The sequence below is a fragment of the Dendrobium catenatum genome, unplaced genomic scaffold (assembly GCF_001605985.2).
Source record: "Dendrobium catenatum unplaced genomic scaffold, ASM160598v2 fragScaff_scaffold_133, whole genome shotgun sequence".
Lineage (NCBI taxonomy): Eukaryota > Viridiplantae > Streptophyta > Magnoliopsida > Asparagales > Orchidaceae > Dendrobium > Dendrobium catenatum.
This window is the reverse complement of record NW_021318595.1, coordinates 11,010,023-11,025,802: the sequence shown is the minus strand read 5'-3', so window position 1 is coordinate 11,025,802 and position 15,780 is coordinate 11,010,023. Positions and strand designations below refer to the sequence as shown.

Sequence of the window (15,780 nt, the reverse complement as noted above, 5' to 3'; positions counted from 1 at the left end):
GGGTGGGTATAACATACCAAAAGTCACCATAAGTGGGTATGGGTGGGCAAAGCCTGCCAGCACAGAGCATGGGTACTCAATGAGTACCCAACAAGGACCTCATGTAGGACTTTGATGGATAGTGAAAGCGCAATTCACTGCACTTTTACTGTTCATAGAGACAAACTAGACGGTTCTCCTAGTCCGGTGTCAACACAAAATAATTTATCCATGCGCCACATAATAGAGAAAAAGATAAAAGGATCATGATGTGAATATTGAAAGTATTAATGTTAGAAAAAAAAAAGGTTTTGAACAAATTTAAGTGTAATTTTGCTTAGTTTGTTAATTTATTGAAATGAAAATTATATATAAATTATAGAAAATATATATCATTTATATATACTAAGAATATAAGAAAATATTCTTATTTGACTGATTAAATATTATAAAAACCAGTTAAGCTCTTCTCTCTTTTATGGTAAAGAAGCCTAAAAAGCAGGAGCAGAAGAATCCATGTGCAGCCCACGTGCCAATGTAAAAGGGTAAGCTTATGACATGGACCACATGGGATGATAAGAGATAAATATTCATTATAAGAAATAGATAATTGTCATAATTTTTTTTTTTCAAAAGTTACTAAAAAATGAACTAAATAATTAAAGTCGGTGACATGTTAGGGTTCAGGAACTTGTTAAGCTGTTTGAATGCGCTTTTTGACCAACTTTAACACGTCAGGATTATATTTCAAAAGAGAAAAAAAAAAAAAAAGATGTTATTGCTTTTTTATTAAACAGCTGTAAAAGGCATGCTGAGTAATCTGAAAGTTATGTGATGAAAACTACTGTTAATTAAAAATACAGATAATGCTATTTTAACAAATTTATCATATTTGAAAATTTTCTAATTTTGTTTTAAAAAGTTAAAAATGACTCATTAAGTGCTTAAAACTTTATGACTGATGAGATTGATAATAATTGACATTAGCTACAGCAGTGATTAGTAGTAGAATTGGGTGGAACCAAAAGTTTGAAGATGAACCAAAACAGAAATCCTAGTTTAAAAAACTTTTGGATTTGGTGATTTTTCCTTCTGAATAAGCCCAGTTTTGATAATTCAGATGGATGAAGATACTCTTATTCACACGGCAAAACAATGAAGAACATCAGACCTGGATGAAAGAGCTTTAGATTAACTAGGCGTTGAGAATTGTACTCGACCATTTATGCTCTTCTCCACAACAGAGAAGAAGCCAAAACTTCATAGAGAAAAAAAAAAAAAAACATAGCCTTCGACCCAATTTTGAATGCTTCAAATGCATTTCTTATAACGGGCGGATCACGGATGGCGTCCAGAGACCAACCACAACGCACCAGTCACTTTTTTGCTCGATACCAATGCTCAGTATTTCTCGGTACCGGATGATGTGACGCTTTCTGATAAGTCTCCGGACTATCTGGTGCCCGCACAGAATAATCTCTCCTTCAGATGACACTTTGCCCTCTTTTTCTTGCCTTAAACTAATTTCAAATACAATAAGCTGCCAGTATTTGGATTTTCTGCCCAATGACCATTACTAAAAAAAGGGAGTAATCTGAAGGCTGGCTTTAAAATCATAACTTTGAAAGACATATGGGATGACAATGCTAAATAAAAATCGCCATAATCTATTTTTCAGTTCTTAACAAATTCATTATACATTGCTATAAAAGATGATAAATAACACATACCCATAAATGGAAGCATCATTACCGTCGGAATTTCCTGCAGAGCAACCTATTAATCCCCTGCAATATGGTTCCGGAAGAGAAAAAAAAAAAACTATCACATTGACAAATTGCTAAACAAATATAATGCCCCTGGATCAATATACAGAACTGTGATCTTAGCAATGAAAGAGAAATGGGTTTTTAAGAACTAGACAAAAGGTCGTTTTAGAAGATGACCGACCATAAACAAATATCATCCTCTTTAGGCGCTGCTATGAATACAGGTCATCTGGGGCCTGATAGTTCCACTGCAGGAAGATTGTCGGTGGAATCGACAATCCAATCTGGGTTTCTGTGAGGAGCCATCTCCAAGTCGTGGCGGATGACCTCAACTTTCTGCCACTCCTCCCATCTCTCAGCAAGACCATCACCTTCTAGCATCCTCACCACTTCCGACATTTTTGGTCTTTCCACGGGTGAGCCTTGTGTGCACAGAAGTGCAACTTGGATCAGAGATTCAACCTCAGCTTCTATATAATTATTCTGCAGATCAGGATCTACTAACATGTCTAACTTCTTCTCTCTCAGAAGTCCTTTCACCTAAAGCATGGCAGGAAGCAGATTACAAGCAAGCACTTTGAGAACTATAAACAATATATGTATCTCTGGCAAAGAACTAGCAAAATTGCAAATTTGTCAAGTATAAATTGAAATAAATTAAAATCAAACTCAATAAGAAAACATGATAAATTGCAACAGCAACCAATTAGATCTCAAGTATAAATAAGACAGATAGGAGCACAAATAGATAAATGACGAAAGTAAACAAGCTTATACAAATCCAGAGACTGCTAAAAATACCAGATTTGACCCATTAGCTGAAAATTATGACTAATATGGGTAAGCAAAGGACAGAGAAGATTTTGAGCTTACCCAGTCAAGCAACATGACATCATCATCATTCGCAAGCCGTGCAAGGTCAAATGCCCTTTGTCCTGTGATTAGCTCGAGAAGCATGATCCCATAGCCAAAGACATCAGTCTTCTCTGAAGATTTCCCAGTAGATAGATACTCAGGGGCAATATGCCCGATTGTTCCACGTACGGCAGTTGTTACATGTGTATCCTTGTAGTCCATAAGCTTAGCAAGGCCAAAGTCTCCCACGACTGCTTCATATTCCTCATCCAACAAAATATTTGCAGCTTTAACATCCCTGTGGATTATCTTCGGATCACAATGATCGTGTAAGTAGGAAAGGCCCCGAGCAGATCCCAATGCAATCCTTCTCCTAGTAGTCCATTCAAGTGGTGGTTGATTCGGTGGACGTTCTGAAAACCAAGTGGTTAATAGATAGTTTAATAGGAAACACAAAACTTGGAACTGCTTTATGACTGATTTTGTCTAGCTGAATTAACAGAGGCAGTATGCAAATATCAGATTGAGAAGTCATTATGCATTTGCAACGTTAACATGAATGGAGAGTCTAAAACTTTGAGAATACTATTCCTACATGTTTAAATGACAAGCATCCATGACATGAAAACAAGCACCTCGTAAGCAAGAAGCAACACTCCCATTGGCCATATATGGATACACAAGCAAACGTTCAGTGGGCGTCATGCAAAATCCACGAAGCCGAAGTAAATTTCGATGCACAGCCATGCTAATCATCTCTACTTCTGTTTGGAACTGAAGCTCTCCTCCTGGAGTGCGCTCCTCTTTAAGCCTCTTTACTGCCACCAGTGAACCATCTGCAAGTCGTCCCTTGTAAACCTTCCCAAAACCGCCTCTACCCAGAATGTGCTTGTTGCTAAAACCATCAGTAGCAACCTGCAACTCTCTGAGCGAGAACCTCTTAAGCTGGCCCAGATGGACTTCTGGATCCTCCTCAGCTGTAGAACTTATAAATGTCACACAGTATTCATGAGTAACATAAAACAAGTGCTTGAAAGCACAGATACTAACCAGGCACATCAAAGAAGTAGTCTTGCGGTTTACGACGGCGCCACCATGCAAACCCAATGGCAGGTGCAGCGAATAGCAAAGCAGCTCCAGCAGCAACTCCACCTGCTATTGCTCCAGTGCTGGAGGCACTGCTTCCTTTAAAAATGATAGTCACAAAACACAAAATTCAGTTATCCAAACGTTTCAATCCAACAAATCAGAATTTTAACATACAAATCAGATTTTAGAAAATTATATATCACAGTTTTCACTGTTTGTAGAATGCAATCTTTAAAAGATTTATGCCAAAATTAAGTGTGGCGGGTGTCATCAAGGATCATTTGAGGCAGGTTGTAATGCTTTTATCAGTAAAGCATAACTTCATTATTTCGGCAGGCCAAGGTAAAATACAGTATTAAAGACAATAAGGAAAGAAATTGCTCAGGTAAGGACAACCTGGAGATGAGGGTGGCGTTGGCACGACAAGTGGAGGTGGGGGAGAAAGTGGAGGGCCACCAGGACAGGCCTTTGTTGTGCCCGGACCACATAAAAGAGGATTGTTTGCAAAGCTACAGTTTTTTTGGCATAAAATAGTTAGCAAAATTTCAAGTTGCACAACACCCTAAAGGCTAACAACATCAGACTGGAAAAACCTGATGGGCGTGAACAGAGAAAAGGATCCATTGGATGGAACTCCACCAGATAAGTTGTTGTTTGACAGATCCCTGTAATATTTGTTTAGGAAAAGGATACACAAAAACAAAACTTACATCAGAGGGACTAAGTTGATAGTACTGCACCAACTTACAGGACTTGAAGTGCAGAGATATTCGTTAAAGATACTGGAATTTGGCCAGTTAAGCTGTTGTTGTTGAGTCGACTATTCTTCCAAAAATCAGAAAAAGGAAGAAAATAACATTAAAATTAGAAATATCCAATAATAGACTTTTAACATAAAGATAAACAAATTCAAAACAGTTTTTATTCATCCTGGCACTAGCAGAAGCACAGTTGTCAACTTTTACATTCGGGAAACACAAGTGAAAAAGGAGAGCTAATTAGCTCAATCATGCGACCTAACTATCTAGAGGAAATATAGAATAGGTTTTTTACCAAAAGTGTAAACTCTCTTCTTGTGATGCACATTCCTTCTTAGAAAAATGTAACTTACTACAAAATCAAATTTATTCCCTTTAGCATTTTCCACAATTCTAATAGAATGTATTGTTAATTCTTCAGCCTCAACTTAAGGGCACAAACTTTTAGTTGTTTGGTTGCTCGTGTCATTTGGAAGCAATTGAGTCCGAACTCAGGATGGATTTTTTTTTTTTTTGGTGGATGAGGGGAGAAGAGGAGAGAGAGAGAGATTATCTTAATCGCCTTGGCTATTGATGAAAGTGCATGCATGATTGGTGAAAAAACGAGAAAACAAAGCTTTATCCCAATTGACATAGCTTCAACTAATGGCAAAAAAATGTTAAAAAAGTACAGCTCTTCTGCTTATTTGCAAAAATAGCTTCAAGTGAAAGAAAGCAATTTCCACCAAGAGTGAACCACCTTTTCACCTCTTTTTGCGTGGAAAACTAAAAAACTCAAAAATTAAAGTAAAAAAGGGTCAAGCCTAATTGAAACCACTACTATATAATAGCAAAAGAGGTTAACATGTGACACCGTTCTCCATAATTAAAAATGCCTCAATACAAAGCAAGGAAAAGCTAAAAAAAATATGAATGAAAGAAAACTATTGTAGGCGTCTCAGGTGACAATAATGCAAAAAGATTGACAGGGCACCCAATGCTAATTGCATCGCATCTTTCGTTGGGGATAAGAGTAACATAGTATCAAAGCTCCAGAAGATGCATCTTGACCTTCGACAAGCTAAGGATAGCTTGAAAAGCTTCTATAGAATCCAAGTTATACACTTTAGAACTCCAGAATTCTCCTACATTCAAAAATGCTCTAAATGAACTAAATTGAAGCCTATTCATGAATTTTTAGATTGGTGCTTTGCTTGTTGTTTGAAATATGTTGAACTATTCCACTTAAAAGTCAATAATGAGTGTTGTAACCACATCCTTCAATTATCAAATTATGAATGGATGAAGCTACCCTTAGGTTGGTCGTATCGACTTCCACAAACCAGCTCAGGTACTTGGTGGAGACTAGCAAGCTATCACCAGTGATATCTCTAATCAACAATATGAATGCACCAACTAGTAATTCTTGACATCATGAGTCCAACGTAAGTGACAAATCATAATTTTAAAGATTAGATTGACAAAAAAAAATTGTAAAGAGACATAGCATAAACTTAGAGCCATTAAAAATGAAAACAATAAATCATCATTGTTTTTATTTTGAAACAATTATTTCTATTGTAAATTTAAAAATTAAGACTTGAATAAGTTGCAACAATATAGAAATTGAATTCTAGAAGAATTACATAATGAAAGAAGTGAGGAAGAAGGGAGAGAGCGAGGGAGGGAGGGAGGGAAAGAAGGAAGAGAAAAGATTATCTTAATCGCCTTAACTAGTTATGATAGTGCATGCACAATCAATGAAATTAGGCTAAAGCTTTTTTCTACTCCAACACGTGTCGGACATGTCAAAAATGTGTCCGATTAAAAAATACATATTAAAAATAAATTGGACACGAGTATTTTAAATATTTTATGAACTTTTTTTAAATATAATTTCTTGTATTTAAAAGTTTTACTTATTTAAAATATAAAAACTAAATTTCTTATTTCCTATCCACAACACCAAATCAATCGCTCACACTTAATACCCCGTTCATCGAATTTCATTTCTCTTTGGCAGGTTACAACTTTGATTTCACAACAATGTCTGATGTCATCTCAACATCGACGTCTGACATCGCTACAGCATCAACATTTCAAAGCGGTCTCCATATCAAAGTCTGATAATGTCTTTATATTGATGCTCGATGCTAGTAATTTTTATACCCACAATTTGACATCTCATCTTTGTCCAACGCCTTCTCACCATCGACGATAAATGCTCTCTTAATATTGACGCCCAATATTTCTTACATAACATCAATTCCTGACTATCAACAACATTATCATCTCCTCTCTCGATGACTGATAGACGGCATCGGCACCCGACTCTCGACATCCTAATATTAATCATTTTAAGGACAAATTCTAGTTAAATGACTTATTATATCTAAATTATTTTTAAAATTATACTTATTTAATTTTATACACTATTTTTAAAATATAAAAACTATAATACCATGTCCAAACAGTATCATATATTTTCAAATAATTGGCATGTCCCGTGTCCGTGTCACCGTGTCCGTGTCTATGCATCATAGCAAATCAACAATATCAATGCACCATATTGTAAATCTTAACATATTTAAAACAAATTGATTGAATAATAATAATTTTGATAAGGCCCAAAGCTTAAATTTAGGACCATAAAAAATTGAAAACAATACCCCATCATCAAAATCTATGATGCACCGACACTTCTTCTCAAAGATGTGCCGTGTCTGACACGACACGCGTCCGACACATGTCAGACACGTCGAAAAAGTGTCTGATTAAAAAATAATGAATACAAATTGGACACGCGTGTCAGACACTCGCATCTTAAATATTTTTAAATATAATTTATTGTATTTAAAATTTTTACTTGTTTAAAATATAAAAACTAATTTTTTTTATTTCCTATCCACAACACCAAATCAATCGCTCGCACTTAATATCCTATTTAGCTAATATTTCCATTTTTCTTTGGCGGGTTACAACTTTGATTTCACAACAATACCCGATGTCATCTCAACATCGACATCTGATGTCCTTACAACATCAACATTTTAAAATGATCTCCATATCAAAGTCTGATGTTGTCTTTACATTGATACTCGATGCTAACAATTTCTACACCCACAAATTGACATCTCATCTTTATCCAATGCCTTCTCAACATCGTCAACTAACACCCTCTCAACATCGACTGTAAAACACCGACGCCCGACTCTCGACATTATTATCATCTCCTCTCTCAATGACTAATAGACAGCATTGACACCCGACTCTCGACATCCTAATATTAATCACTTTAAGCAAAAAAAATTAGTTAAATGACTTATTATTTCTAAATTATTTTTAAAATTATACTTATTTACTTTTTATACACTATATTTAAAATATAAAAACTATAATACCGTGCATGTGTCATATATTTTCAATTATTGACGTAACCCGTGTCAGTATCGTGTTGTATCCGTGTTCGTGTCTATGCATCATAGATCAAAATGTTCATCCACAAGAACTAATTTATTATAGCTTTCTTGAAAAATGAAAAATTGTATAAGTCGCAACAATCTTGACAAGTTGAGATTTTGGATAAATTGTACAATTAATAAGTATTTGCAACAATCGGGCCACATAATGGTGATTTTAGGGTTAAGTCCCCTAAAATTGTCGAAGCTATTGGTGGTGATAAAAAAGTTCATTCAAATCATTTTTGTTAATGACAAATAGTGCATAATATTTGGCACAACTTGCACTACTTTAAACATAGCACAAAATATTAAAAAATTATGGATAAGGAAAGAACTTGTTATTGATTCTAGCGTTGGAGATAAAGAAAATCATAAAGTTGAAAAAATAATTTATCATCTCCTTCCTCAAAGAATAAGGACGAGATGCGGGAGTGTGACACACATTCTTGCAACCAAAGCAATTAACAGAAATCCTAGAGTCAATTTCAGCGGGATTTCGGCAGGATTTCCGGCAATATTTGTGGATCCGACGAGTTATAGCAGGTATGCACTTCGTTTCATTTTCTTTGGGTATCATATGGAGGTCAATAGTCTAATAGGAAATACTTGAGTTCGCAAGTAACCCTAAGGTAATACTTGAGTTCACAAGCAAACCTAATCGAAATTAGTAGGAAAGCAAAGAGAAAATGCTGTTTACAGCAGTAATTCATCCCAAACGCAGCAGATTTTGCATAGAAACAGTGAGAAACTTGGAGAAAAACAAAGTGGTTCACTAGTAGATGCAAGAGAACAACAAAAGATACACGTTTCTTCAATTCTAGAGGAAGAAACAACTCTCCGATTCTCTAGCCGTAGCCTAGAGCCCAAGCACAAACCCTAGATCTCAAATTGCATTCAAATTCAAGATCCTCCCAATTATCTCCTAAGCTCCTAATTAACATCAAAGGACAATTACAAACTTCCTAAACAACCCCTTCATTCAAATTTTCCCTCCTAAGTTTGAATTAATCCAAGAATGGCCTACTTAGAGCTTCCGCCCCCCTCTCCTTTCTCTCTGTTTTCCGCCCCTGTGGGGCCCGCCGAGTGTAGACAAGGACCGGTCCAACCAAGGCCAGCGGCATATCAGTGTCCAAACCATCTAAGGTGACTCACTCTAATCCTATCTGCCACTAGAGGTAGACCTTCTCACGTATATACTCATTTTACATTTTGTCTCTAAGAATGAATTCACTCATACACCTAAGAATCATCATTTTTGCAACCCTTAACTTAATTTTATGCTTCCCTTTTAATGGCTAACATTTTGTGTCATAAATCATTGCAGGTCACACCACCATCTTATAAAATTTTCTCTTAAGTTTGAGGGATTTTTTCTATCAAAAAACAAGCCCGATGCACTCTACTTGAACCATTCAACTTGAATTCTACTAGTAATATCCTCTTTTATTTCACCATCACTTTGAACAATAGAACCAAGATGTCTAAAATGTGTACTCTTATTAATGACCCGATCGCCCAAAGTTACAATCCCCCCACTAGATCTATTAATACTAAAATTACACTCCATGTATTCAGTTTTAGATTTACTCAAACGAAATCTTTAGACACTAAGGTTGACCTCCATAATTCAAATTTTCCTTTAAATATGATACAAACTAAATTTTTTTATCAAAGTGTGAATCTCATTCAACTTGTAATTTTTATGGCTTAATTTTATCATTAATTTCATTGATTTAAAATACACAATATTATGGTAGGTTCGGACTTCTCTTATATATCAATTTACATTAAAACAAAGCAAGTATTTATTTTAACTAGTCTTTGAACTATATATTTGCAAAATTAATTGTGTTTTCATACATCACATCATGTAGTTGTATTAAGAATCGTAGACCCTGAAATATCTTACATCGATAGGTTATTACAATAAGCACATGTCACACAAATTTTCAAGATTTTATTCATCCTAGAATAAGGTTTCAAAAGAGACACTAGAAAGGCATTTCCTATGTAATGACATTTTTTACAAAATGATCCATTAGCCTCTTAGAGAAAATAACAGTAGATTTTAAGATTTGCATAAAGTTATGCTGAATGAAGGCAGTGAAGATTAACTACTACTTCAGAATCAAAGAAAATTGCACATAAATCATGAAGCATGGCAACTTGCAAACTCATGAATGGGCATTACAACCAAAGGAATAAACAAAATTTAAAATAACATACACAAGTTTGAGTTATCATACAGGAAACGGAGCTGTGTTAGCTTCCCTAATGACTCTGGTATATTGCCAGTGAAGTTGTTTAGATACAAGTCTAAGCTGACCAGATTTGTAAGATTGCCAAGATCACTAGGAATTGTCCCGCTGATAGTGTTACTGTAAAGTTCTCTGTCATGAAAATACACAAGTAAAAAGTGGTGATCAATTAACTCTGCTCCTTAAAAGCTGGAAATCAAGATCATTACAACAACAACAACAACAATAACAAGCCTTTGTCCCACTACGTGGGGTCGGCTACAAGAATCCTTTTTCGCCATTGTGTCCGGTTAAAAGTCAAATTCTCATTTATATCTAATAAAGAAAGATCATTTCTAATATTTTCTAACCAAGTCTTTTTAGGTCTACCTCTACCTTTCTTAGCATAAGTCAAATGTAATCATGAATGGGAAATCAAGATCATTAGAAACAAAAAAATTAATAACTAGCCATTCTAGGGAAAGAAAATAGTACACTGAGTGTTGGTTACAAAGCAATGTTCAAACTATGGTTTACCATACTCATAACTTTAGAGTTTAGAGTTTGCTCATTACCGTAGCACCTGTTATACATACTTATTGACTAGGCAAGGCACGAAGAGAGCCACTTTTCACCAAGCCTGAGCTCAATTGAGCATCTAGTCTTCAAACTATTGCCAGCTTGGCCTAAAATATAGGGTATGAGGCTGAAGCCCAACTGTAGCATATCACAGAGCATTCTAGATATGCCAATCCTACATTTCGTTGCAATCAATGTTTTTACCACCAAAAACTTGAAACAAGCACTACAGAAGCTAAAAAGATTGCACACCATGATCTCCAACCCCATTTACATAAAGGCAACCACTAAACCGCCCACACGGCACACTCCATCCCGCCTTAAATAAGTTTACTTCCTTAGGCATGCACGCCCAAAACCCTAACCACAATAGCAAACACATAATCAATTGATCGGAGCAAATGGTCATGATAACTTGTCTTAAATACTCATTTGTTGCTATGCTTATTGTGCCTTAAGAAATAAAGTTACTCTGTTTTGGCAAAATAAGATAAGAGTTATAAATGAGCCAAGTCAAGTTGAGCTAAGTGATATCTTGTTCTAACTCATCCTTTTATTCTCTTATCAAGTATGAGCAAAAGATTGAACAAGGCCCAAGTTTAAGTTCTTATTCAAACTTTTTCATTAACCTTTTGATCGACTTTGAGGAATTAATGAGCTTTAATTGAGTCTACCTAGCCATATATCCTTATTATTTAGGCATGATTAAATTTATTAATTTTATTTAAAATTGGCATAATTCACAAGATATTATTTAAGTTGTTTGGCTAAATTAAAATACTAGTAAGAAAATACTATATCTAGCAATTTATTTGATATTTTTAACATAAGTATATCTATAACGATATAATTAACTTTAAAATGTTAAAATAATTATAAAAATATAAGTCTTTAAATAAGAAATTAAACCATCATCAAATGAACATTTTATCAAGCTTTCAATTAGCTACTTGTTAAATAACAAACGAGTATATTCACAAACATAAATGTAGAAATTCTAAAACTTGTTATTTATATGATGAGTTTTTAAATTTTTGTTTAAGATTTTTTAATTATATATATAAGCAAAATAAATGAGCCTAACATAAATGAGTATCGAGTTGTTCATTAAGGGCACTAATTCAATGGCACCTAAATAGGATGAACTCCGAAGTATTTTCCATTGTAATAAAGCTGAAGAGAGGAGGTTAGGAATTTCCATTGTGAGTGTCCATACAAATTAAACCTAACCATCAGCTTCAAATATAGATGTTTGACTCAGACTAGTGCTAAAATCCCACACCTAAGGCTTTTGGAGCATACACATACTTAGCCCAAAAATGAGTAAGCAAGCGCAAAGTCTGAGTAGACTTTATCCTTTGTCGGAGACCAAATGGAAAAGCATAATCAATTGACAGGCTTTCATTTTATCAAGCAGTATTATTAGCATGGCATTTCAACACCAAAGAAAATACTTTTTAAAAGCTAAAGATACATCTGACAAATCAAATCTAGTTAACATTCTGAAAAGTAAGATAAAATTAGATCAAAACATATGCTATACACAAGGTTTAGCTATGTGGATGTCCTTAGGTGTCAAACTAAAAACTAATGCCAAGAATCATATCCTCAAGACTCTAATGGTATTCCCGTAGACATAAAAATTTTGAACACGTTTAAAGCTAAGGTATATTTCAATCAATTATCAAAAATTCCAAATCATTAACATATCTGGCATTGTATGCATATCTTACTACATGTTTGATGCTAGAACGCTCAAAAAGGAACCTAACAAAAAGATCAATTGGCCTGCCACCAATTTAGATCTTACTTTTCCAAGCAAAATTCTGAAGAATAAAATTGAAATATTCGAGTGTATCCATGCATCCATCGACCAAAGCACAATATTTTCAAAAGCATACTCAATCTTTGTTTTAATTAAAAATAGACAAGGCTAATAATTTTTTAAGAAAAAAACTATGAACTATTTAAAGTTGATGTAACGTTTTTATTTTGATATTATCTCCTCCAAACTATTGACTTAGTTGGCAGGTTGAATAATTATCCATTGAATAATTAACATCTATTCTTTAGTGGAACCACTTCTAATGTCCAGTCAAAGAAAGATAAAATTGAATATGAATTATGACAACAGAGAAGTGAGAAAGTATGCGCCATGGCCCCTAATGAAGATCCTAGATGGTTAGTTCCATGTTCCAGTGTAAGACAATATTTGCAATTCAAAATCACATTCAAATTTAGGAAAAACAAAAATCCATGAGATCTACAGAACTTACAGATACTGTAAATTTTTCAACTGCCCAAGTTGGGGGACCAATTGACCAGATAACTGTGCATTTCCAAGATCACTGAAAATACAAGAATCAACGAACCAAAAAGAATATTCAAATTTAAGTCATTTTGAAATGTGATTTATTCACTTACATTCTCATAACACATAAAAGTAAGTCAAATTATGTATTTTGATTTATCCACTTACACTCTAATAACACTGTTGTCAGGGCTACATGTTACGTGGAACCATGTGCATGGATTGACTAGAGTTGGATCCCAACTCTGCAGTACATTGTTAGGGTCTTTCAGATTTGTACGTAGGCTATGCAAGGCATCACCTGTATACAGAGTATAACAAAGAATCCCGAGACATCAAAACTCGAAATAATAAATGGCATCATAATTTTAGCAGGGAATTCTTATAAGGAAAACTTAGAATGATGAAGAAGCATTACAAATAAACTGTCAGCCATATACACAAAAGTTTTAAATTTGTGCAGTTGACTGAATCTAGATTATATAAATTTGACTAAGCATAATCATTATTTCAAAACCTATAACAAAACACATACGAAAGACTAAGAAGATGAATTCATAAAAAAACATGCCTTGCTCTTGCATAAAAGATAACCGCTCTTGGAATTTTTTAAGTCTCTTACTTGATCAAGGACTAAATTTATTAAAATAGAAGGAATTGCACATACACAAATATTTACTTCAACTACTAATTGAATTTTTCTACATATCATGACCCTATTTATAATCATAAACCAAATTAGATGTTCCCCTTAATAGTCATACATAACAGAGGAGTCGAACTCAATAAAGACCTGCAAAATAGAATAATAGCAAGACCCATATGCATAGAGAGTCTCAAAAAGAGAGAAATAGAAAGCCACTACTATTGAAGATAGAAAATCCCAATCAACATAAAGGCCTCAAGGAATCACTAAATAAAAGATCACAAGCTCCTGTCAATAGAAAGCCACAAATAGAAGCCACAAGCAACTCAATCATATAAGTTCAAAGCCACAAAAGAACGAACGGATCACAAGGAGTTTAGCTGAATAACAAATTGCATGACACAATTAACACAGAGACGTAGGAAGATCACAACCTCGACAACATAGACAAACACACCTAAACATAATCGAATAGTGGGGAGTTTAACAAAAATATTAAAAAACAAAGCCCTTATCTATCTGAGAATTGGAATATCAACTTTAGTGCCAGAAATTTAAAAAAAAATACAAACCAATACTTATAAATCCTAACAAGAAGGATCCCACTGTGCATTAATTTCTCTATTGATTTAACTTTTTAGCTCAAAGCACATACGCTGAATTTTTTCTTTGCATGTAATTGATAAATAAAAGTCAAATATTGTAAGAAGATCAAGTGATATGTATATGTGATAATACACACACACACACACAAGGATATTGTTTATAACATTAATGTTAGTTCATTGAGAAGAAGTGCATAAGAAATACTAAACTATTCTTCAAGAGAACATTATGGAGAATCATGTGTTGAGATATAAACAAGTAACTGATAGGCAAAATGTACTATGCTAGTTTGATCTCTGAAGATGAAGTATGTCTTATACATTAACATTTGTTTACAGAACCATATAACAGAAAAGAATAAAAAAACTACAATCATTGCATATCAGTTCAGTACTGGACATTAATAGGAAAAAGCACAACGAAAATGCCCTGCAGAAGCAATAATTTCAGAGAAAACTTCGCAGCTTTGTAACGGCTAAAGGAAGTAGTCACCGCCGTGGTAGGATTTGGTCCTCCGCCAAGCACAACACACTCCAGATAGAGGAAAAGATATACCTTCTGAATATAGGACTATGTCTCATGAAGAAAACATATCCCTTCTTACTATAAGACAATGCCTCCAATTAACCCATAAGCGCAAATTTCCCTTGCCTCTCTTAAATTTAATTAAATTCCACTACCATCAAAACCGATCATTCAAACAGAACACGCAACTAGAAAGATTAACCTCCAGTCTCATGTGCACAACCAGATCTCCGTTCCCCTCCAGGCACAAATCATTACGGATAAAAAATCAGCACAAGAAAGAAACCAACAAAAGGAGTATGAATAAGCCGATCCCGTACCTTCCATGTTAGCGAGAATTCTAGCAAGAGGATGGAGCACTAGGACGAAGAAAAGAAACCACCGCTCCAATGCTTCCCGCATCCACATCTCCATTTCTCCAACAAAAACCTTTCTCTACAGCAACAAGCCTCGCAGATCCATCATAAAATCCCCTCAGCAAGCTCGGGCTGTCCGAAACCTCGGCAAAAACTCGAATCCCCCAACAAATCCTCTCGAGAAAATCGTTGCCCTGCGCTCAGCAACGGAGATGTGATCTCAAAGAGATGAACTGCCGATCTAGAGAATATCTGGAGCAATATAATTATACCCGACTTCTCTTCTTTTTTTTCTTCTTTTTTTTTCTCCTTTCCTTCAATTTTCTTCTTTGAGAAAAATCGCTGGATGTCTTTTTGGTCAGCAGAGAGTGAAGTGGTCGCCCTCTAGGCCTCGCATGCAAACCGCAGGGTGGACCGGCGGAGGGCAACTAGCTACCCGGAGAAGCTGCCCGCTGCCCGCTGCCCGATAGTCAAAACGCATGCTTAGGTCCGTTTCAGCCGGCGAAATATTGGACCGGGGCCTAACCGGGAAATGTATATTGTGCTCTACGGTCAAGGACGCGTGGGCCCATAACAGCCACGTGGTAGAGTACGAAATTCCAAATCCACCCTTTTTCTTTCCGATAAGAG

General features: G+C 35.1%; 1 protein-coding gene across 1 annotated transcript; it reads right to left on the bottom strand.

Moving 5' to 3' along the window:
- Positions 1–1,620: 1,620 nt before the first annotated feature.
- LOC110111331 (LRR receptor kinase BAK1) lies at positions 1,621–15,532 on the bottom strand. The gene is given in 12 exon segments (XM_020843144.2): positions 1,621–2,036; positions 2,039–2,288; positions 2,622–3,016; positions 3,239–3,580; positions 3,654–3,788; positions 4,089–4,201; positions 4,286–4,357; positions 4,441–4,512; positions 10,137–10,280; positions 12,983–13,054; positions 13,186–13,318; positions 15,115–15,532. Coding segments are annotated over 12 exon segments (1,908 nt in total). The 5' UTR covers positions 15,209–15,532; the 3' UTR covers positions 1,621–1,950.
- Positions 15,533–15,780: the final 248 nt, after the last annotated feature.